Source organism: Podarcis liolepis (assembly GCF_965112155.1).
Source record: "Podarcis liolepis genome assembly, chromosome: 6".
NCBI classification, from domain to species: Eukaryota; Metazoa; Chordata; class Lepidosauria; order Squamata; family Lacertidae; genus Podarcis; species Podarcis liolepis.
In genome coordinates this window covers 20,606,849-20,630,464 of record NC_139559.1, presented here as the reverse complement: position 1 = coordinate 20,630,464, position 23,616 = coordinate 20,606,849, and the positions used below count along the sequence as shown (strand labels likewise).

The 23,616-nt window shown below is 46.1% G+C and overlaps 1 protein-coding gene across 1 annotated transcript; it reads left to right on the top strand.

The window, feature by feature from the left end:
* Positions 1 to 3,111: 3,111 nt before the first annotated feature.
* Positions 3,112 to 22,072, top strand: LOC310709087 (somatomedin-B and thrombospondin type-1 domain-containing protein-like). Its single transcript, XM_083508275.1, has 5 exons — positions 3,112 to 3,788; positions 6,594 to 6,788; positions 9,769 to 9,847; positions 11,983 to 12,159; positions 18,550 to 22,072. The coding sequence occupies exons 1-5, from the start codon at positions 3,563 to 3,565 to the stop codon at positions 18,665 to 18,667; spliced, it is 795 nt and encodes a 264-aa protein (XP_083364401.1). The 5' UTR covers positions 3,112 to 3,562; the 3' UTR covers positions 18,668 to 22,072.
* Positions 22,073 to 23,616: the final 1,544 nt, after the last annotated feature.

Sequence of the window (23,616 nt, the reverse complement as noted above, 5' to 3'; positions counted from 1 at the left end):
CAGATTTGAAAATAAGGGACCAGCAGCCAAAATAAGGGATTTTGTAAAGAGTTACATACATTGGTAGGATTGACAGATGCTGTCAATCGAGCATGAGGCGGTTGTGGCGCCGCGGCGGCCACTGAAGCACCACCCTTCTGCATCCCTCCCCATCCCCTCCTCTTCCTCCTCCCTCAGGCCGCCTCTTCAGCTGCCACCACTGCTGCCACCTCCGGGCTCGCGGGCGGCATGGGCGAGAGTCTCCCTCCCTCCCCCCCCCAGGCGGGGAAGGGCCGATGGACGACGGCGCCTGCGCACGCTCTCTCTCATGGCGGAGGACCCTGAGCCGCTGCTTCCCTCCTGAGTCGGGCAAGTATGAAACCCGGGAAATTTAAAGGACATCATCAATAAGGGACAGCAGCAGGACACGGCACTGGGATAAGGGAGTTTCCCACCAAATAAGGGAAGGTTGACAGCTATGGTTGGGTGTGTTGCATGGCATGAATGTAAATGGAAGAAAGTTTGATGTTCAAAACATTCATTCATTTTGCCATAAAGGTACATGGTGCTCTATTCTACAGCATAACATAAGCAAAAAAAAAAAAAAAAAAAAAAGTTAGGTTCCTGACTTATGGTGTGCACATTTTAAAAACAGTAGGGATGATAACAGAGATGTAGGAGAGGGAAAGAGCAAAAACGACAGTGTGAGGTGAGTGGCATGCATATGAACAAACTCAGACACATTTATTAAGGCTGCAATCCTAAACACAGGAGTCAGCTCCAACTGGACACAGGGGGGTTAACATCTGACATAAGTGTGCCTAAGAGTCTAGCCCAAGATGTTAATTTCAAACATAGATTTTAGAGAATGGGGATTGGTGTAATGGTTGATGATGTGACAAAGACAGCGACAGCTCCCTTAAATCAGGGGAAAGCTGTGATAGTCCTTTATTCTGTCTCTGGGGTGAAGGTTTCCTTGCTGCTTCCCCCAAACTCAGACTATAAGCTTCCCCAGCAACTTAGCTTGTTGGTGATAGCTTCCCTGCCCATTCTAGGAAAGCTATTCAGAAAAGAGAAGGCAGAGAGATGTGTGAAACATTATTATTATTGAAGTTTTTATTGCATGCGATTAAATATGAAGATTGATTGCAGGGTTGGTTTGTTTGTTTTTCCTGGTGATGTTTCCAGCGTGCCCGCTGGCGGTGGCAAACGTTGCCCAGTTCTAAACGTGTTCTACAAGGATGCCTCTACTTCTGTGAGCAGGAGGGCTTGGCCTGTAGTGCAGAGAGACAAAGCCTGATGTTGCTGGCCAGCAGGGACAATTAACAACCCCAGATTCCAGCGGGCAGTGGAAAGTGAGAATAAGTGCTCCTTTGTGTCCATCAATTCCCAGCTGCCAGGATCTTCCTGCCCACCCGTTTAACAAAAGAGGACAGAGGGAGAGCCTCTGGGAACTGGGTCACTGGCAGTTCCACCGCTGTACAGCTTGCTTAATTAAGGCAGAAAAGGAAACTCCCAAGCGGCTGGCAGTGAAGATTGTATGCCGAAGGAGCAGATAAAGTACCCCGTGTGTGCTTGATGTGGTCTCGGCAAACAGGCACGGTTTCCTTGAGTCAAGGCCACTGCTGTATGCTTGTTCTTATTCCCTCTTGGCAAACAGAGCTGGCACTGTGTTCCCTGGAAGACTGAGAATTCTAACATAGGCAGTGAACACAATGCCAGCTTAAAAGGCAGCTAAGTCGTTCTTTTTCTCCATTTGGGGAAAAGCACATAAACCACATGAAATAGCTCTTACATGAAATAAACAATAGGAGGTGAGATGAATTGTGGCTAACATCCTGTATAGGTGAAAGGTAAATGGGAAAGGACCCCTGGATGGTTAAGTCCAGTCAAAGGTGACTATGAGGTTGCGGCACTCATCTCACTTTTCAGGCTGAGGGGGCTGGCGTTTGTCCACAGACAGCTTTCCAGGTCATGTGGCCAGCATGACTGAACTGCTTCTGGCGCAAGGGAACACTGTGACAGAAACCAGAGCGCATGGAAATGCCGTTTACCTTCCCGCCGCAGCAGTACCTATTTATTTATTTGCACTGGTCTGTGTGCACAGCCCTGGTCTTGGTTAGGACCTGTGAGGCACCATCAAATTAAGTAAATAAAAATTAGGTACTGCTACTGCCTCTGCTTTACTAACGTTTGCAAGTTTTAGGGCTCATCCACACTTCTGTTTGTCACATGATTTCTAGGTACACGACTAAGAGAATTTTCTTTTGTCCCACCACTGTCCCCGGGAAACCCCCCTGCTGTTTACTGCTGAATCAGGGCGAATGTCAATCCGCAGAAAACCCGGCTGACATTTGTTCTGGTTCAACTAGTTTCCACGAGCCTGGTGTGCTGTCATCTGTGTGGACATAAAAACTATGCAGAAGGAAGGGAAGAGATACAGTAATATATGCAGCCCAGTCCTGTGTGTGTTTTCTCAGGACTGTAGGACAGTTACTTCCATCTGCATGTACCGCAGGATTGCAGCCTCAGCAGCTATGCAATGCTTTTCCTAAAGTGCTCAAAACGCTTCAGACAAAGGATCCCAGAAATACACACAACGATCTTGTAAGGTTGGCAAGCAGCAGCATTCCCACACGCATTGTAGCTGGCATGCTGGTTTACCTATGGCTATTCATGGAGAAATGAAATTTGGACAAAAAAAAAAAGTAATTCCAGCTCACAGCTAATTAATTTTAACCCATGAACTACACCACCAAATGCCATTGACTGAAAGCAAACCAGATCCTGGTGCCCAGGTAGGGCGAGCAAGCAGTTTCTCCCACACTGTAAGGCCGGGGGGGCTCTCTTGCTTTGAGAACAGCAGGCAATGAAATATTTGAGGGGGCCAGTCCTCCCCCTCAGTTGATGGGCATTGCCATCGAAATGGTGTGCGTGCGCAGCGTCTTGTGGTCGATTATGCAGGGCGGGGCTTACCTACCCCACCCAATATTTTATTCAAGTTGCCCCCCCCTGCTAAAGAAGGGGGGGGGTGTCATCGCGCTGCCCGCCGCTCCGCACTAAGCGTCGCCAGCTCCCCAGAGCGTGCTGCTCCTTTAAACGCCGCCTGAGCGCCTTCTAATCCCCGCCGAAGGGGGGAAGGTCAGCGCGGACAGGGAGCGGAGCGCCCGCCGCCTTGGGGTGGGGCGAGCGCAGGTTGGTGCTCTGGCTAAAGGTCGCCCTGGGCTGCTCCCTTTCCAGATCCGCTTTCGGAAACTTTCACGCGCAGGGCGGATGTTCAGCTGGGCGGCGGCGGCGGCAACAGCTCTTCTCCAGGCAAGCGCTGCCCAACTTGCGCACCGGAGCACTTTGCGCGTGGGCTCCGCGCAGCACCCCCGCCGCACCCGACATCTAGGCAGTCCGCGTGGACTTGCCCCGCCCCGCCCACTTTCCTCCTATTAATTCCCATTATTGAATTCCACCAGATCCGCTCCGGTCTCAGTCCCGGATCGAGCGCCTAGTTTTCGGCCGAGAGTAGCTGGTGCTCGGCGCTGCGCAGGTCCAGCGGCGTCGCCCTTTCGACTTGAACCTCGCGGGCAGGATCATGCGGGCGCGCCCCTGCTGGACGCTGCGCGCGGGGCTGCTGCTGCTCCTGGCCGCGCCGGAGGCGGAGGGCGGCTGCGCGGCGCTGGGGCGCTGCTGCGCGGGCCGGAGCATGGCGTGCGTGAGCACCGGCTGGAGGGCGGACGGGTCCCACGGGCCCTGCTACTGCGACCAGGCGTGCCCTTACACCTTGGACTGCTGCCAGGACTACCGGCAGGTGTGCCCAGGTGGGTAAGGAGCAGGAGGAGTAGGGGAGGGGGATGGTCCAGCTCAGGTAGGGTTAGGGATGGGGGACCTGTGGGTGTTTTATTTTCTTTGATTCCCCTCATCTCTCACCGTGGGGTTTGGTGGCTGGGGCTGATGGGAGCTGGAAGGCCACAGACTCCCGCTTCCAGTGATAAGTCAAATTCAGCACTTGCAAGGGGGCTGGACTAGATGACCCCTGGGGATCCCTTCCAACGCTACAATTCTATGACCTGCTTAGAAAGAGCAGCACCTTTTTTTCAGAGTGCTGGATCCCACCCAGAAGGGGAACTGCGATTGAAACTCAAGGGTGGAAAAATGACTCTGGTGTAGCCAATTCAAATGGACTACAGCCCTTCTGTGAATACACTTTTTGGCTTATTGTCCGGATGAGAAACCTGTGACCTTCCAAATGCAGTTGTGCTCTGACTCTTGTCGGCCTCATCTTGTTAGGGTTAGGGCTGATGGACTTTCAAAAACTTCTGCAGGGCTTGTGGTTCTTCATCCCTGAATTTAAGAGTACCAGAGGGAGATGGAGGTTACTGAGCCCAGGTGGAAAATTACAGTATTGACAATCTATTCCTACTTATGTTATTTAGAAACTAAATCCCACTGATTTGCACAGGATTTACTCCCAAGGCAGCTGTTCCATGTGGGCTTAAACATGTTTTACTTGGAGATAAGTACTCTGGAGTTCAGCAGGGGGCTAACACCTGAATAAAAGTGTTTCCTTTTAAAGTTAGGATTGCAACTTGGGGGAAGCGATAGATAGCGGCTTACGGCTTTCTTGTGTTGGAAATCAGATACCAATGAATCTCAATGTTTTTAGAGGCTGCTCTTCAGAGATGAGGACATCTGAGTGCTGTTGACATGTGTATTGTCATAAATAGGGAGAGTTGCATTCAGAACTTTTTCTTTATTAAAAAGATCAATAACATTCTGTGCAAAAGCATACGCTATGCAAATTGTGCTGTTTTATCCTGCTGTTGCAAGGCATCAAAAAGAGCTAACACTGAAGCCCTGTGTGCACAATTATTTGTAGAGTTTGGAGCATATGGCACAACTCAAGGCATTTGTAATGGCCTGGAGTAACTGCAGTGGTTCTCTTAATACTACTTTAAACACACACACACACACACACACACACACACAAACAAACACACACACACACTGAGCATGTCAACATCTTCTTCCTGTTCCCTAGTACAACAGAACCCAAATATTGGCAAATAGGAATTTCCTAAATCTTGACTTTTCAAAAGCTGAGGTTTTCAGCATATTGGATATTTTACTTAGTACAGAATTCTGCTTGTGCAGTCCCCCCACCCCCACATGCAACCCATCCCTATAATAATCTTTACTTCCCATAACTCTTAGTAAAACCTTCCAGGAGACAAACATTGGTATTTTCTATTAGGGAAATGAAAAGATGGGGTCCTTTTTCAAAAGGGAACATATGTAAAAGAAAATTCAAGCAAAACAGAATTATCCCTCTCCACAAAATGCAGGTTGCTTAATTAGCCTTTATTAGAACTACTGAAGCGTAGGTCCCTTTCTTTTATGCCTCATCAATCCATACAGTGGTACCTCGGGTAACATACGCTTCAGGTTATAGACTCTGCTAACCCAGAAATAGTGCTTCAGTTTCAGAACTTTGCTTCAGGATGAGAACAGAAATCGTGCTCCGGTGGCGCGGCGGCAGCAGGAGGCCCCATTAGCTAAAGTGGTGCTTCAGGTTAAGAACAGTTTCAGGTTAAGAACGGAACTCCGGAACAAATTAAGTACTTAACCCGAGGTACCACTGTATTCTCAACTGGTGCCATCTTGTGGCATTTTGAAGAAATGGCACAATATTGTCCTTTGCAAGTGTCACTCTTGGCCAGCTCTGCATGTGGTAGTTTGCAGATACAGTGGTGCCTCACAAGACGAAAATAATCCGTTCCGCGAGTCTCTTCGTCTAGCGGTTTTTTCGTCTTGCGAAGCAACCCTATTAGCGGATTAGCGCGTTTAGCGGTTTAGCGGCTATTAAAGGCTTAGCAGCTTAGCGGCTAAAAGGCTATTAGCGGCTTAGAAAAAGGGGGGGAAAGTGAAAAAAATCGCAAGACTTGCAAGACGTTTTCGTCTTGCGAAGCAAGCCCATAGGGAAATTCGTCTTGCGAAGCGCATCGAAAAATGGAAAACCCTTTTGTCTAGTGGATTTTTCGTCTTGGGAGGCATTCGTCTTGCGGGGCACCACTGTAGGTGAGGTGACTTGCTGACACCTGGGTGGGGTGTTTGCGGCAAAAGTCAGAAACTGGAGAGCCGTTCTTCTCACCGTAGTCATCTTTGCTTTGGCGACTGAGAGGGCTGGAAGATGTCTGAATCCACACATTTACTTGGATTGAAAACTGTGCTTTGCAAATCGTTTTATATTCCTGCATGGTTACGAAGCTCAGGCTGGCTGGTTCTCCCAAGTGCAGTGGAATGAAGTGGAAGAATGCTGAGCTGGTAAAATGAGCTGCCTCACTTCATCCTGCTGTTGGGGAACCACATTTTTTTTAAAAAAACTAATTCCCTATGTAAACAGACACATGACCCTGTAAGTAGAAAACTTGGCAGTTCAAAGTGGTATCGTGATTGCTTCAAACTCATATTGTGAATGTGGGCTAAGTTGGGACACCTAAATGCTGGTACTCCTGCTTGGCAGGAATGGATCAGACTTGCTTATTTGAGAAGAATGCCAGCCTGGAAATGCATGGAATAGATAACAATTGCGAGTTTTGTCCTCTTCCTCCTCCTCCTTTCCTCAGTGGTCTCCTGCGTGGTCTCTGAGTGGAGCGAATGGAGCAGCTGTGCGGAGACTTGCAAGGCAGCGTACCGTGTGAGGAGGAGGCGCATCATCCGGGAGCCGAGAAATGGCGGCGAAGCCTGCCCTCCTCTCGAGGACAAGGCTGGCTGTTTTGAGTACTGGACTCGGCAAGGAACAGAGTGCAAGCAGCCCTTCAGTAAGTGGAGCAGGGCATGGGTGAAGTGGGGGGAAACAGATTCTTGGCAGAAAAAAGGTTTCCAAGGCCTTCTTCTGAATGCATTCAAAATTACATTGTACCCGCTCCGCCCCCCCCAAAAAGTCTTGTTAGAGCATTTCTTCTGGTTACTTTTGAAGAGTTTGGATTTGATATCCCGCTTTATCACTACCCTAAGGAGGCTCAAAGCGGCTAACATTCTCCTTTCCCTTCCTCCCCCACAACAAACACTCTGTGAGGTGAGTGAGGCTGAGAGACTTCAGAGAAGTGTGACTAGCCCAAGGTCATCCAGCAGCTGCATGTGGAGGAGCGGGGAAGCGAACCCGCTTCACCAGATTAGGAGTCCACCACTCTGAACCACTACGCCACACTGGCTTTTGTTTTGTTCTAAGCTGAAGAAAGTTATTGACTCATGTCAAGTGCCTCTCGCTTAACAGGGGTATCCCATATTTGGCTGGGTTTCTTCCGCTGCTCTGCCAGTGTGATAGCTACACAGAATCACAGAACTGTAAAAGTTGGAAAGGGACCACAAGAGTAATCTGGATCAACACCCAGCAGTGCAGGAATCTTTGGCCCAGCATGGGGCTCAACCTTGAGATTAAGAGTCTCATGCTCTACCGACTGAGCTATCCCAGATGCAAGAAAGAAAGTGCTGCAGTCTATAATGCTCCATGCTTAATCCTTGACACAAAGTGGCAAAAAGGAGATGATTCGGCCCTGCACCACACACAAAACAGCTTTAGATGCTCGTTTGTGCTTGGAGAGCAGTTGCACATGTCCCTCTTCTAGTTCATCCAGAGTAAAATGGGATGGTGCAAAGTGACATCTAGTGTAAGGATTGGTCAAGGTGTTCTGAGTGCCTTTGCTGCAGAGCAGCCAAAGAAGTCTGATCACTGTAGTCCATGCATACGTAACCTTGAGGCTGGATTACCACAGGTAGGTAGATAGGGTTTCCCTTGGGCTTGGCCTCCCTCCTAGTTCCACGGAAGGTTGCCTTCCATGAGCAGAAGAGTTGAATGCCACCCATATCCCTTGAGGTGCCACAAGACTCGGTGTTGCTTTTGCTGCAACAGACTAACATGGCCACTTCCCTGAAAACTGTGCTTGTACCAGAGGATATGTTGGGGCTGGGCTCCATTCAAATTATGGCTGTCACCTGCTTAGAGAAATCACAGCTGATAATCCTGTGAGTTTAAGACTGGGATTCTAACCCAAGTTACCTGGGAGAAAGCCCCACTAAATTCAGGTGGACTCATTTCTGAGTAGAGCGGGTTAGGGTTGTGCTGTTGGTATATTGATTTAATTAAATCTGCACGTGAGAGACAACGGTAACATTCACACATTACATTCATACAAACTTTGTCCACAAATAGTTGAGCTATACATTTGTACCGTAATAGGTAAAGATACCCCTGACTATTAGGTCCAGTTGTGGACAACTCAGGGGTTGCTGCGCCCATCTCGCTCTATAGGCCGAGGGAGCCAGCGTTTGTCCGCAGACAGCTTCTGGCCAGCATGACTAAGCCGCTTCTAGTGAACCAGAGCAGTGCACAGAAACACTGTTTACGGTACCTATTTATCTACTTGAACTTTGACGTGCTTTCGAACTGCTAGGTGGGCAGGAGCTGGGACCGAACAACAGGAGCTCACCCCATTGTGGGGATTCAAACCGGCAACCTTCTGATCAGCAAGCCCTAGGCTCTGTGGTTTAGACCACAGCGCCACCCGCGTCCCACATGTATCGTAATACACATGTTAATATTTAGTGAATATATAGTCTCCGTGCTTGTGCACACAATAGTTGAGCTGTACGAATGAGCAAGTGCAACACTTTCACACTAAGACTTGTGCGCTTGTAGAGACCACCTGCACCCGTGTTCAGTGCAATGTGTGAACAACACTATCCAGAATTTTAAAGCAGTGGTAAGCAGAATACAGGCTTATTGGATCTCACGTCGGATGCAGTGTGTCTCTCAATACCAGATGCTGAGAATCAAAGTGTGTGTGTGTGGGAGGGGGGGGGGGAGAGTGCTATTGTGCTCTCACATCCAGCTTGTAGGCATCCCATAGTTATCTGGTTGGTCACTGCAAGAACAGGATGCTGGACTAAATGGACCTTTGGCTTGATCCAGAAAGGCTCATCTCATATTCTCCTGTTTTACTAGACCCCCAAGAGCTATTAACCAGAGGCAGGTGCAACAAGTCGCACAGTTAGAATTCAAGAACAGGGTGACTCTGAGCACATTCTGAGCCTAGGAAATTGTCTTCAGCACAGGAACTGAACTGAGTCCATAGCCCTTTCTCACAAAAGCAGGGTCCTAGTTGGATCTCTTCTTTTCAGCAGCCTAATTTAGGTGGAACAACTCATTTTATTGCAGATATTGTCAAAACAACTGGGTGTCAAAAATCTTTGCTGTGCTACTGGAAATCAACCAGAGATCTGCAATCTCTAGCTTCTGCCCACCCTTTAACTAAACAACTGGCCTTTTTCTGGTGTACTTGTTTAGACTGGTTATTATTTTTCTTCTGTCTTTTTATTTTTTTTGTTTGCTTTGAAAAAAACAAAACAAAGCCAGTGTTTCTGAGACCAAAATAAAATCTGTAGGCTGGAGAAGAGCTTAAGTGGTATATTTCTAAATTGGGATATTATTAAAATAGCTTGCTCCCTCCAGCATAGTTTCTGGGATGATAATTAGCAGGCCTGTTTGTACGGACAACAAGGGGGGATTTTGTGGGCGGAGGGTACCCATTTCTGCCCAGCGGAATGATGAATAATCACCAGCGGTCTGAGAATGTGGGAGAGAACTCTCTCTCTCTGATTTCCTGCCAGAGGGAAAATGACACGGCATTAAAGACCGCAAATGTCCCAGTTGTTATTGTTCTGCAGATGCAGGCGGACTCGGGGCACCGTTGTCACTTATCATGTCTGCTGTGTTTTCCTTTTTCCCTTTGATGTGAGCAGTCCCAGCATTAATAACCACTGGAGGCTATGGGAAAGCGAGGAGAAAGCGAGCTGTGTCCATTGAGAATGAAAGAGCCGGGTAAGTAATGAGCTGCTCGAGGACTCTACAGCATTGCTGTCCTCCTGTGGGTCACACTATGGCCTGGAGCTCATATAATGAAATGACACAAGTCTAGATTCACAGGCCTGGAAGACATACTGGTACAGCCTTTGGCCCATTTCCCTGATGCAAAGCCAACCTCCAGCACACATGTTCCCCCAGCCTCCTGCTTATACACAGAACAGTGCTTTAACCTGCACTTTTCATTTATATGGTGCTGTCATGATCCCTGTAAATACACCGCTGTAAATCCTTAATAGGCCAAACACATTTTGACAAAGTCTTCCTCGGCGGCCTTATTAAAAACGTTAACAATTCAGCTGGTTCTGAGCTACAGCCGCTTAAAGGAGGAGTGAAAAAGACGCACGATGGACTCATGTGCAACCACGTATATGCGCTGTTATGTACTGAAGTTCTCACCCTGGGCCAGCAGGGGGATACTGTAGATAGTTTTCACTCAGGTCCACATATGCAAATAAGAGATTGAAAGTGACGTTCAGTGATTGGATAGTTACAGAAAGTGGTTACTGTTGCGTTGTAGTGGAGCTCTATATAAGCAGGCTGGCTGAACCCTTCAGTTCATTTCAGTTCTGTTCTGGCCTGTGAATAAACAAGAGCTGTTTGAAGAATCGCTGTGTCGTCTGATATGTTCACCCACAACTTAACATGCGCATCCCTAGGAATACAGTGGTACCTCGCAAGACGAATGCCTCGCAAGATGGAAAACTTGCAAGACGAAAGGGTTTTTGGTTTTTTGAGTTGCTTCGCAAGACGATTTTCCCTATGGGCTTGCTTTGCAAGACGGAAACGTCTTTCAAGTTTGTTTCCTTTTTCTTAAAACCGTTAATACAGTTGCGACTTGACTTCGAGGAGCAACTCATAGCACGTGGTGTGGTAGCCTTTTTTGAGGTTTTTGAAGACTTTGGTGATTTTTTAAGCTTTTCCAAAACTTTTCCGACACCGTGCTTCGCAAGACGAAAAAAACTCGCGGAACGAATTAATTTCATCTTGCGAGGCACCACTGTAAATTGATTAAAATTTCAAAAAAGGGCAAAATGGTCCCAAAAGAGCAGGAAAGGAGCTAGCAATCCCATGAACCTTTGCACCAATCTTTGAGGCCTGTGAAGAGTTGGGCGTTGGAGAAAGGAGGTTTGGAGGGAGCGGTTGTGGTGGAGTTTGGTGGGTTTTTGTGAATTTTTGGCAGAGGTTTTGGTCGTTTACAGGCTTTATAGATGGTGTTTTCCACCATATGTGATTTCACGTTTATGAGTGGTACCCAGGAATGTAATCCCTGTGTAAGTGGAGAGATGGCTGTATACAGGTTGGCCAAATAAATTTCAAAAAGCCTCCTGCAAATAATGGATATAGAGGTGAAGGGTGGTATTTAGCTCAGTTTTACTCTTGAGTATGCTCACTGGAACTTAGTCCTATTCATTACTTTTAGCAGGCATTTGTTGTCATTTAGTCGTGTCCGACTCTTCATGAGACCATGGACCAGAGCACGCCTGGCACTCCTGTCTTCCACTGCCTCCCGCGGTTTGGTCAAACTCATGTTGGTAGCTTTGAGAACACTGACCAACCATCTCGTCCTCTGTCGTCCCCTTCTTGTGCCCTCAATCTTTTCCAGCATCAGGGTCTTTTCCAGGGCGTCTTATCTTCTCATGAGGTAGCCAAAGTATTGGAGTCTCAGCCTCACGATCTGTCCTTCCAGTGAGCACTCAGGGCTGATTTCCTTCAGAATGGATAGGTTTGATCTTCTTGCAGTCCATGGGACTCTCAAGAGTCTCCTCCAGCACCATAATTCAAAAGCATCAATTCTTCAGCGATCCGCCTTCTTTATGGACCAGCTTTCACTTCCATACATTTCACTTCCCACTACTGGGAAAACCATAGCTTTAACAATATGTCTTGAGTAAAACAACCCACCTGAAGACTTTGTTGAAATGAATTTGGCCCAGTAAGTATTTATAGTATGACACCAGAGGTACTGCACCTCCCCTGACACGCGATACACATATTTATTTTTGTAAGTAAGCCTTACAAAACCCTGGAATCCTGCACAGTTCAGAGATTGGAGTGGCATGCAACCCTATTCCCCTCTCTTCCCTTGGCAGGTACTGTGTCGAATTTCAGCTCATGGCCATCACAGAAGGATGTCTGCGTGGGAACAGCTCTTACACTCATTGGATGAAATATCTCAGCGAAGGACATCTGGTGTGTGTTGAGTGCCAGCACCCAGCTTTGGATTCCAGGAACCTGCACTGCTCAGGGGATGGCAGCGGAGCCAAAAAGTAAGAGTTGATTGTTTTGCTTTTGCTCAGTTGGAAATGCTTTGTTGTTGGGAAAATTGCAACCCCGTCTTCTAAACTTCTGTACTGCCTAGCACAGGGGTGGGGTGACTTTTTCAGTTCCGGGGAGCTGTGTTTGCTTCTGGGCAACTTTCAGGGGTGGGTCACTGTTAGGATATTTCCGTTCCTCCTTAAAAAGGGAACAGGCTGTTGTGTGTCACAAGCCTGCGTACCTCCTGCTCACAGGGAGTTTCCGTTTTGTATATAGCTTTTGCTTCTTGCTGTTTTCCACGACATGGACGCAAGCAGTCATGTTTTTCCTTTGTTCTGACAAACGTTGAATAAAGCTGTAAATATGCTATTCTGGGTGAATCTTCTGTTGTGAAAACTCTGCGAAAAGGGCGTGCATGAGTCCTGGAATGTGTCTGAGGCTCGTGTCGCTAATTGACTGATGCTGTTCCAATGGGAGCCTGGAGATCGTCCGGAGACGATGATGGAGGCCTGCCTGATGATGCCTCTGACTCCCTGGCAGTATCCCAACAACAGGTTATGGGCCCAGATTCACAGGAGTGATGGGTGATGGGTGGGGCAAGAGGCAGAAGCGGACTAGGCAATGAATGTGAATTTTCCTTTGTACAATGAGTTACTTTTTACACACACTGGCTGTAGAAAAGAAGATATGCAGGTGTGGGCTAGCAGAGGGCAGATTGAGACTGGTGGGGCAGCATCCCATTTGCCCCAATGGACCAGCCTCTGCTGCCTTTTAGGTCTTTAAAAGTAAGCACCAGTGCCTTAAATTGACCTCAAAATATGAATGTACATCCTTCAAAATATGTGTGATATGAATGACTCCAGCTATGCGCATGCAACTTGATGTTGCGATCCTCCAGAACATGCATGCATGAATCTGGCTGCAATCGGCTGTACCCACTTACCTGGGAGTAAGCCCTGTTGAACCCAATGGGAGTTACTTCTGAGTAGGTACTTATAGGATTGCGTTGTTGGTCTGTCCTGACCGCCGAAAGCAAGCTGGCTCAATTCGATCCATTCTTAATGCATAGGAGCATGGAAGCTAAATCTGCCCTGGCTGTTGTTGTGACAGTGCTCATTCAAGAACATTTTAAACAACAAATAAGTTTGTATGAAACAGCATGTTCGTCCAGGTAGCATTTTATCAGTGGTATTGAGCAAGAAAAGCACTGCTAGGTATTCTCCCCGCGCTTCCCTGAAGTCTTCAGTATAAAACTGCTGTTATTTTGATAAGGCAGCAATAACAGCCACTGTAGCTGTCTGGAGGGGCCATAAAATGCAGTAAAAATGTAAGAGGAGTACTGAGTTTGCTATTTAGTATATGGGATGACTCTAGTCCTCTTCAGGCATTCATCTTATGAACTCAGTCAATGGAGGCACAAGGGGGAGAGAGTAGGAATGAGTATGTTAGCTCAGCCCCCACTTCCTCCATGAATTGGAGAGCAAATGTCTGCAGCAGAGGGTCTGTTTGACCCGTATCGGTTACTTGCCTGATGTCGAATTCTGGAAAACCAGGGTTCTGCCTTTCCTGGAAGCCTCCATGAGTACTGAAGGCTCTAATCTGCAGACGGCCGCTCCCGAACCATGTGCCCATGGGGGATTAGGCTGTTTGTCACAATGGTTATATTACTTCTGGTGTCAGAAGCAATATTTATTTATACAAAAACTACTTTTTAAAATCTTATCTTTTTGTTTATTTGATCAGGAGCATACAATTCAGTGAAGGGGCGCGGGTGTTGCTGTGGGTTAAACCACAGAGCCTAGGACTTGCCGATCAGAAGGTCAGCGGTTCGAATCCTTGTGACCGGGTGAGCTCCCGTTGCTCGGTCCCAGCTCCTGCCAACCTAGCAGTTCGAAAGCACGTCAAAGTGCAAGTAGATAAATAGGCGGGAAGGTAAATGGCGTTTCCGTGCGCTGCTCTGGTTTGCCAGAAATGGCTTAATCATGCTGGCCACATGACCCGGAAGCTGTACGCCGGCTCCCTCGGCCAATAAAGTGAGATGAGCGCCGCAACCCCAGAGTTGGCCACGACTGGACCTAATGGTCAGGGGTCCCTTTACCTTATACAATTCAGTGACATACAGGAATAAAGACAAATCAATTAATGCAATTAAATTAATGCAAAGACCTTGAACGTGGTCAGTGCAGATGTTTTAACAGCAGTCTGGCTGCCACATTCTGCATCAGGTAGAGCTTCTGGGCCAGGCTTGAAGGCAGACCCACATAGAGCATATTGCAGTAATCTAGCCTCAGTGGTACCAACATGTAGGCTTACAGTGTCCTGAAACAGTCATCGCAGGCAAACCAGATGAAGCCATAGCTGGAGACTGTGAGTCAGAGAGACCTGGTGGCCATGGGTATCTGTTTGGCCACTGTGAGAACAGAATGCTGGACTAGACAGGCCTTCGGTCTGATCCAGACGGGCTGCCTTTTCTGCTCACAGAAGGGCTCACATGGAATTTCCAGGTTCAGAGAGAAAATGCCACTGAATTCCAGCTGCCAAGAAAGGAAGAGCAAGGCGCGCCCTGCTTTTGGCATCCCCAGAGGCCCTTGTGGGAAACGGGATGCAGTGGGGGGGGGGGAGGGTAGTTGTGTTATAGATGGACCTTTGGTCCAGTCCATCAAGGCTGCTCTGAAGCTAAGAGCAAATAACTGCTGGGGGAAAATGTTTGGTTCTCAAACTTTGTCCCAGCACTCGCATGCCACAGTGAGGAGAGGGCCAAATGAATAGGAATCGGTAATGGAAAGGATCCTTAACATGTATTGAGCTTTGATAATTCAATCTTTGGGAGCAGGGAGGGAGGCGTGACCACACCCGATCCAGCCCAGACATTACGTTTCAGCAATGAAAACCTGAATCCTTTTAACCGATGTGATTTTTTCAGCCCCTTGAACCATCCACACGCTGAAGAGTGGTCCCAGCTTTCAGAATTGCCTTGTTCCTTTTAATTGTTTTGTGTTTGTTGCCACTTCCACTTTCAGCTGTGTCCTCCTATTGTGCATGGTGCCCCCCCCCTCCGGCCTTGCTCATTAAAACTGAAAAGCATTTCCATCACTTTCTTAGGCAAGTTATCTTTCCCTGCAGAACAAGCAAATCTTGGTTCATTCCCCCCCTTCTTTTAAGACTTGGGGCTCGTCCCCACTTCCACTTGACTCATGCTTTCCAGGTACAGGTCAGAGTGGTTTTCCTTCCTTTTCTAGGGAAAACCTGATCTTCAGTGTTGAATCAGAGCAAACGTCAATCCAGAGAATACCTGAATTGCTGTTTGCTTGGATAGAGTGCTAAAAAGTGGTTTTCCTTGGTGGGGAAAGCAACAGAGACCACAGCTAGTGAGGATGACCCCATCGTGAACTAATTTCTGCTTTGAAAGTAAGAAAAGAGTAGTTGTGCTGAGAATGACACCTCTTTCTAAATCTCCTAGGAAGTGCTTCACCCGTTATGAAGCTGGCTTAATGGATTGATCCAATTTCAGGCTCGCGTGTGTACGGTTCAAAGCATTTTGTTGAATTAGCTGAGCCACGTTCGGAATGTCTCGCAAGGTCACGTCTCGTGCAACTGGGTCGGTGCATCGATATTCCTCCCCTCCTTCTTTCTTCCAGAAATAGGCTGTGAAGGGCTGGCCAAATCAGCTGGGGGACGTGATGGCACGATGATCTGCCAGTCTCAATCATTTGAGAATGGAGAGCAGCTGGGGAGCAGCCTCTAGAATGAGTGGGAAAGAGAGCCTGCAGCCGGGAGACTATTCATCATTTCCAAGGGTACAATGAAAGGGTAATATGGCCATCTAACAGAAAACTTGGATGTTGAGGGCCAATGGGCTTGGAGCCAAAATGGGCCCACTGAGAAACAAGTGCGAGATAAACTGGCATGTTTGGTGGAACTTTGAGTTTTGCAAACATACATTTTAAAAACAAACAAAAAGAACCCCAAGGGATACCTACCCACACCCACCCAAGAAAAGCCCCCTTAAGGTGCTCAGTGTCTATGGAATGTGTCATTTGGAAAAATTAAAGCGGAAATGGCGTGTGGTTGGGATTTTTGCCTAAAAGCGGTTTCTGTGCAGTGACAGAATATTCTGTCTTGGTATAACTGGAGATAGTTCAAAGTTATGCCATTATGAACCCATATAGTACCCAAGTCAGTTAAAAAGTAGATTCTGAGAGCTGCAGATACCTTACACGGTGCTATAATCTTGGTGGCTGCACCTTCCTCCAACAAGTACATTAAAGCCTAAAACGACCAGCCTTTAAAATGATGTAGTGATTTATTTATTTTTTATGTAGCATTTAAGAAATGGTACTGGAAAGTTCAGACCTGAGTAAGTACAGTTGACATTTGCAGAGAGCATGCACTGGGAATTGCTGGAAAAACCAGTGCTTCCTGCAAGCCGGCAAGGATTAGCTGTTCCTTATAGTTTGCAGTAAGATGTGTTCACTGTGGAATGTGGTTTTGTTATGGACATTTATATACATGCAGATGGGGAAGCATGTAAGGACTGCTTTTCCAAGTATAACCTTATTTACATGGAGGTACAAGTAGTATAATCTGTCCATCAGCAAAGTCAAATATGCAAGTGATTAAACATGATTGCTCAGTGGTAGCCACTTCAAATTGGCCTTCACAATGTCTGTTGTAAAGCTGTGGGCAGGATTAAGCTGAGTTGTGCATGAGCAGACCTTGTTCTACTTGTGCACACCCTACTTAATGTTAGGATTCTTTCCACTGTGTTGCAGTCATGGGATTGTTTTTATCACATGACGGTGTATGTTTTCATTCCACGTTGCGGGAAGTGACGGAGACAGGAAGTTTCTATTACTGTGTTTCCGTGATGTAGGATTTTTGTCCTTTTGTTCTTTCTCTTTGCTGTCTGATGCTGAAAAGGAAGGAGCTGAGTTGTGATGCTCCGAGTGTGTATATGTAAATAAATGTAGTATAGCCAAAAGGTGTGCTACTGAGTCTGTACGCTAACTGCCTATACTCTGCTGATGCTAAAGTGTGCTGATGCCTCATGGTATCAGTCGCTGTGATGTTCGGGCTGGAGGAAGCTTTCGAATCTCCTGAACGACCGACCAGGAAGGAGAGTACATGCCAGTCAGGCATGTGTCTCTGCTGGATTCTTACTCGTGTGTAGGACTTCCCGACACTTAATTCTGCCCTGATTCCACCCATTTCTTTTCTTTGACCATTTACTAGTGGGTGCAGGTCTAGTTTCAAAAAAAGAAATCTGCCTCAAAAATGGAGGAAAGGGGGAGATTTTGGAAGTGTGGGTGCAGGGGTTTGAGACGTAACCGCACAGCCCCTTCCCAATATTCTTAAGAGATGAGTATTTATTTATTTTGGTTATTATTTATTAATTTATATACTACTTAATACAGAATATAAAAACTGACCACACATAATTGTTAAAATACAGAATGATTTAAGAAGGCAGCATAAAGAAAATACTCAGTAAAGCAAACCCATTAAAAATAATAATAAAACTAATGGACCTAAGTTTGTGCATTTAGTGCTGTACTGAAAATTTCTCCTTCGGTTCTTCCCTCACCAACCACTCTTCAGTTAATAAGAGGGTGGGGAAACACATTCAGAAAATGAAAGAAAATTACAGTTGTCTGTACTTTGGCGCCTTTCTGGGTGCCTGTCCTTTGTGAAAAAAGCAGAGCTCCACTACCTTATTGCATGGCTCTGGTACTGGATATTCAGGAATTGAGGATACATTAGGATCTAAAGGTGCTGATATGAAACTTCCTCTCCCATGCAAAATAAACATGCAGTTGTTTGCATCCGTGCCTCTGGAGCCCCCATTGGTTCATCTCTCCCAGTAATGTTTGCTCTGAGGGCATTTCTGGTCTTGCTACCTGAGATGCTTTTTATCTGAAAATGCTTTGGATAGAGAACATGGGATATAATGCCCATAAGCCTATACACCAACACTGAGCGATGCCTGCTACTTGTGACAAATTTAGGAAATTGCACGGTGTCCCTTTCAAGCAACATCTAAGTGATAAAAACCACTTTGGACCTGCAGGTTGAGAGATTGAAGCTCAAGTGTACAATGCACTTCATTGCACTTCAGCACTGCACAGTTATCTCTGTTTGAACCTCCAGCATCCGGAAGGTGTTTGCTGTGTTTTCGGTGATTCAGAATTACCAGGTGTCCCTGCCATTCTCAAGGGCCTTTAGTCTGTGAGTGTGGATTGAGAAATGCTTTTGAAGTACAAGCAAAAGCCAAGATTAATTCAACTCTTTTTTTTATGTGGTCACCTGAAGCTGCATGACTTGTGTTTGTGTGTTTTTGATGCTGCTTTTGGAGGAAGTTGAATGCATTGTATCAACGCTTGCTCCTGCTTTTTCTGTTCCAGGAACCAGCTACTACACTGGCAGGCCGTAGGAAACCCAAGATGCAGAGGGACCTGGAAGCGAGTTCGCCAGCTGCACACTTGCTCCTGCCCTTCTGTCCACAGCTTCTTGTTCATCTGACTTTCAAGTAGTTGTCCCTCTGCCTTGAGTCTGCATCTCCTCCTTGGTTCTCCTGAATTCAGCTGTGAAACAGCCACAGTTGCGATGCCAACAGATATATTCTAAGATCAAGGGTACTGGCTGCTTTAAGGAACTGTCACTTGGTGACACAGGACATTCTCCTTGAGACTCAAGCTGAAGTTATTGGCATGTTAAAGAAGCAGGTAATCTGTGCAGGAGAGACCTGGGAGAGTAAGGTTTGAGGCTGGCAGGCCAACAAGACCATGCTGACAAGTGAGTAGTAGAGATCAAAACCTAGGGAGAACCCTTGGATTGGACCATAGACCCATCTTGTCCAGCCTTCTGTTCTCACAGTGGCCAACCAGATGCCTGGGAGATGAGTGAGCTCATCCCAAACTCGGGTTGATTCTGAAATGTGCTGAGTCATCAGTTTTTTTTGATTTGGAGATAATGTCATGTCACTTGGTCTGCCCCCTAAACCCCCATCCCCTTCTACACTGTCTGGGTTTGCTGCAGTGATGCTCCAGAACAAATGAGGCACTGTAAGAGGAAATCTGATCCTCTCCATCTTTCTTCTTCCCCGGTTCTCCAGCATTGGTATGTTGCCTTTCCGTAGTTAAAACTATGCTCAACCCAAGCCCATTATGATCACAGGGAGTAGAAAAAACCCATTGGCCTTTGGGAAAGTATTGGCCAGGCTATAAGCTGGGAATTCTGCTGTGTGGATTACATCCAAGCCAGAGGAGAACTTAGGGACTTGTAATGTCTACCACTCCTTTGACTCAGGTTTTTACAAGCCCCTGAAACTCAGGCCTGAAAGTGGAGCACCTTGCTCAGGGCTGGGTAGATTCTGCATGTGTAGGAGGAAAGGGTTGAATGTGTGATACTGAGCAGAGAACTCTGCTTCCTATGAGTGTTGGGGACTCTCAGGAACATAGGAAACTGCCCATTTGCCTATCTAGCTCAGAATTGTTTGCACTGACTGGCAGCCCAACCTGGAGACGCTGGGAATTGAACTAATCCAAAATGCGGCATCTAGATTGGTGGTTGGGAGTAGTCGCTGAGACCATTTAACCAGGCCTTTGGTTGATTTGATTGACATCCTGTGCCCTTTTAAAATGTGTTTTTTTTGGGTGGGGTAGTGCGGTTATTGGGTTGTTGTTTTTACTTTGATTATGTATTTTGTGGTTTTATATTTTCCTTTTCTTCTGTGAACTGCTCTGGGACTATAGGGCGGTATATAAATTCAATAACTAATAATAATAATAATTATATAACACCAATCCTAAAGGATCTTCACTGGCTCCCAGTACGTTTCCAAGCACAATTCAAAGTGTTGGTGCTGACCTTAAAGCCCTCAACAGCCTCGGACCAGAATACCTGAAGGAGTGTCTCCACCCCCATCATTCTGCCTGGACGCTGAGGTCCAGCGCCGAGGGCCTTCTGGCGGTTCCCTCCCTGTGAGAAGTAAGGTTACAGGGAACCAGGCAGAGGGCCTTCTCGGCAGTGGCGCCCGCCCTGTAGAACGCCCTCCCTTCAGATGTCAAAGAGATAAAGAATTACACAACTTTTAGAAAACATCTGAAGGCAGTCCTGTTCAGGGAAGTTTTTAATGTCTTTTATTATTTCTTATCTTTTGCTGGAAGCAGCCCAGAGTGGCTGAGGAAACCCAACCAGATGGGCAGGGTTTAAACAATAAAATAATAATAATAATTATTATTATTATTATTATTATTATTATTATTATTATTATTATTATTAACTTGGGGCCTTCAGCATGCAAAGCAGATGTTGTTGTACCCTTCACCCACAGTTTTATATTTTAAATGCAAGTTTCTAGTGCCCATGGCCGCTGCCAACATATGCTTAGAATATCTGGTGAAATCTTGCAAGGTTAGAGCAGGTGGTTGAGTAAGATTTCCATGAGAGCAGGGCTTCAGTTTTATGGGTAGCTTCTTCCTTTTCCTTGAACTAGCAGTAAGTAGCAGGGTAATTTCTGCACCCCCTTGCCTGCAATTAATTAATTAATTACAGGGGATGTAGCTGTACATTATCCTTAAATTGGTAGATAAAATGAGTTCTCAAAGAAGCTTTAGCCTTTGGGCCAAATTATACATTCTTCAGGTGTTCCATGATATGTATTCCTCCCCCCATAAAGGGTTGTTGGTAGATTTATTTTTCACTTGTTTTTATTTAAACAATTTACAGTATTACACTTAACTACAATAGTTTCTAAGATGTTTACAAGGATGGGGGAGTTTTGAACATCCACACTCTTAATTACTGCAACTCCAGTAAAATTTGGCTATGGGCACTTGCTTTAAACTGAAAAGACAAACAACATACATTGATTTATTGATTGGGGGGAAGGAATTCTGCCACAGATCTCCTGCCTAACATGAACTTTGGCCTGATGTCCCTATGTACTCTTTTGGCAACTGTGGAGCACCCTCCCAGATTATTTGAGGAACAAGGAAATGGAATATAGGCTTGGGCTAGGTCCCATTGATTGATTGAGCCTCACAAACCATTCAAAACATCCTTGTGAAGCTTAGATACACTTGACCTTTCATTCACTGGTGGAAGTTGGGGAGGTTAAGAACTTGGCTGTCTCTGGCCGACTTGTGAAGTGCCTTGCACAGTGTCAATCTAGACATGTCTATTGAGATCTGGGGTTACAAATACCTATTGTTTAAGAAGAAAAGAAAAAAACAAAATTTGGAGCCCTAGAATTGGATTAGTACCATAGTGCTGGTGCTCCTCCTCATTTTCCTGAATAAATATTGCCACCGCCACCCCAAATTGTAATTTAGGAAATTGGTGGTGGGGAGATCATTCTCCTTCTGACTGCCACAGTTCCAGATGCCACAACTTCCTTAGAAGTTGCTATTAACTTCTTTAAACAAACAGGAAGTGATTGTACTCATGGATCTCCTCTGCCACCTCTAGTTGTACTCACACTTACAAAGGGCACACACTGTTGTGCATGTTTACTCAGTTCAGTCGGACTTGCTCCCAAGCTTTAAACTAACACACACACCTTCAGGAAAGACTGTTTGAACTCAATAGGGTTGGCATCTGTCTGTCTTGGGAGACAGTGGAAGAGAGTGCCTTTGGGGGTGAAGTCAAACTGTTGGAAGGTTGCTGCACCTGCTGTGGCTGTAGAGACTAATAGGGGAGAGACATGTTTTGTTGCAGCGGGGAAGATGAAGGCGTCTGGTTATACTGACTGGGTAGACATAGTATTGCACTGTTCAATAGAAAAAAATCTTCTGTGCACCTGTGCCATGTCAAACCTTATTCTGAAATAATTTGGACCTGGAAACACTGGAAGTTTTTCTTCTTCTTCATTTGCAGGCTTTGTGTTTTGAAAGAGCCCATTAAAACTAATATTTATGGAAAGTTCTACCTATTGCTGGTTTTTTTTTCTTCCTGGTAAGGGGAATGGTTGCATTTATAGCATTGGACTTGGCTATTCTCATGTTTTCCTCTGAAGAAGTGGTGGTGGTGGGGAGGAATTGGGTGGGGATTTCAACATGGCCATCTAGACCAAGAGATGGGGAAACACCTGGAGGACCACAACTTCCATCATCCCTGACCACTGTCCATGCTGGCTGGGGATGATGGGATCTGGAGTCCAATAAAAGGAATCATCTGCCATTGGAACAGTCATGATGCTTTATGGTCTCATATTCAACCAGAGAACATTTTAAAGGAAACTTTGGGGTGTTTTCATGCAAAATGCGAATGTTATATTTTTTTGTGTGTTTTTGTGTGTGTGTGTGTGGGGGGGATCACGTCTCCAGTCTAAGTCTTTTCAAATGTTAAAGTAGACATGCGGTACAGTCCTGTACTATGTTGGAATGGGGAGTTGGTGTTTGAAAGTGTGTCCTCATTTCAGTAGAAGAAGAAGAAGAGTTTGGATTTGATATCCCGCTTTATCACTACCTGAAGGAGTCTCAAAGCGGCTAACATTCTCCTTTCCCTTCCTCCCCCACAACAAACACTCTGTGAGGTGAGTGGGGCTGAGAGACTTCAAAGAAGTGTGACTGGCCCAAGGTCACCCAGCAGCTGCATGTGGAGGAGTGGAGATGCGAACCCGGTTCCCCAGATTACGAGACTACCGCTCTTAACCACTACACCACACTGGCTCTCTAGTAGCTCCTAGATGGGCAGTCATCTAGCCTCCTCCATGACGTTTGGCTTAATTCAAATTGCTGGCAGCTCTCTGCAAGAATAGGGAGAGTTGTTGATGGGAAGAAGCAACTGGAGGCACCAGTTTTATGAAGGCAGGAGGAGGGATGGAAGTGTTTGATTCCATTCACACTTAAATGCAAACCTACCAAATTCATACTTTTCAAAACAATATGTGATTAGAAATGCAACCATCTTTTGAAACTGGCACTTCTCCAAATTTTACAGTGAAGTGCTCCAGACACGGAATGTATGTGTATGTTTTTGTACGCCAGAGAAAATTGTATATAAAGTGCACATATTGGACAAAATAACATACAAAACGCATTTTGTTATGGAACATGGCATACAAAGATGTGTAAGCGAGGAAAAATTCACTCTAAAATGCAGGCAGTTTTTTATGAGAATTTTTAAAAAATCTACAAATTGCTGTGGAGATGGTGGCAAAGGTTTGAAAAAAAAAATGAAACTGAGAGAACCAAAATTGACAGATCCATTCCTTTCCAGCCAAGAGTCTGTGGCTGGGATCACCCTAGACAATTCATGTGTGCAACTACTTCTCATTGAATTTCTCCACAAATACTGCGAGTTCAAAAAAGGAGGCCTTGTAATCTACAGAATTGGTATTGCAGTGAAATCCACCGAATTTATCTTGTCCACAAGAGGGCAGCATCCACGCTTTGCTTTAATATAAGCAGTAAGACCATTATAAAAGTAAATTCTGTTTGTTTGTTTTTAAAAAGTGGGAAAGTAAA

What these genes read in the sequence shown, in the direction of transcription:
- LOC310709087 (XM_083508275.1), top strand. Translation starts at nt 3,563, where the DNA reads ATGCGGGCGCGCCCCTGCTGGACGCTGCGCGCGGGGCTGCTGCTGCTC. An exon ending in ATTGAGAATGAAAGAGCCGG is followed by an intron (nt 9,848 to 11,982) that starts GTAAGTAATGAG and finishes TTCCCTTGGCAG; the next exon opens with GTACTGTGTCGAATTTCAGC. An exon ending in GATGGCAGCGGAGCCAAAAA is followed by an intron (nt 12,160 to 18,549) that starts GTAAGAGTTGAT and finishes TTTCTGTTCCAG; the next exon opens with GAACCAGCTACTACACTGGC.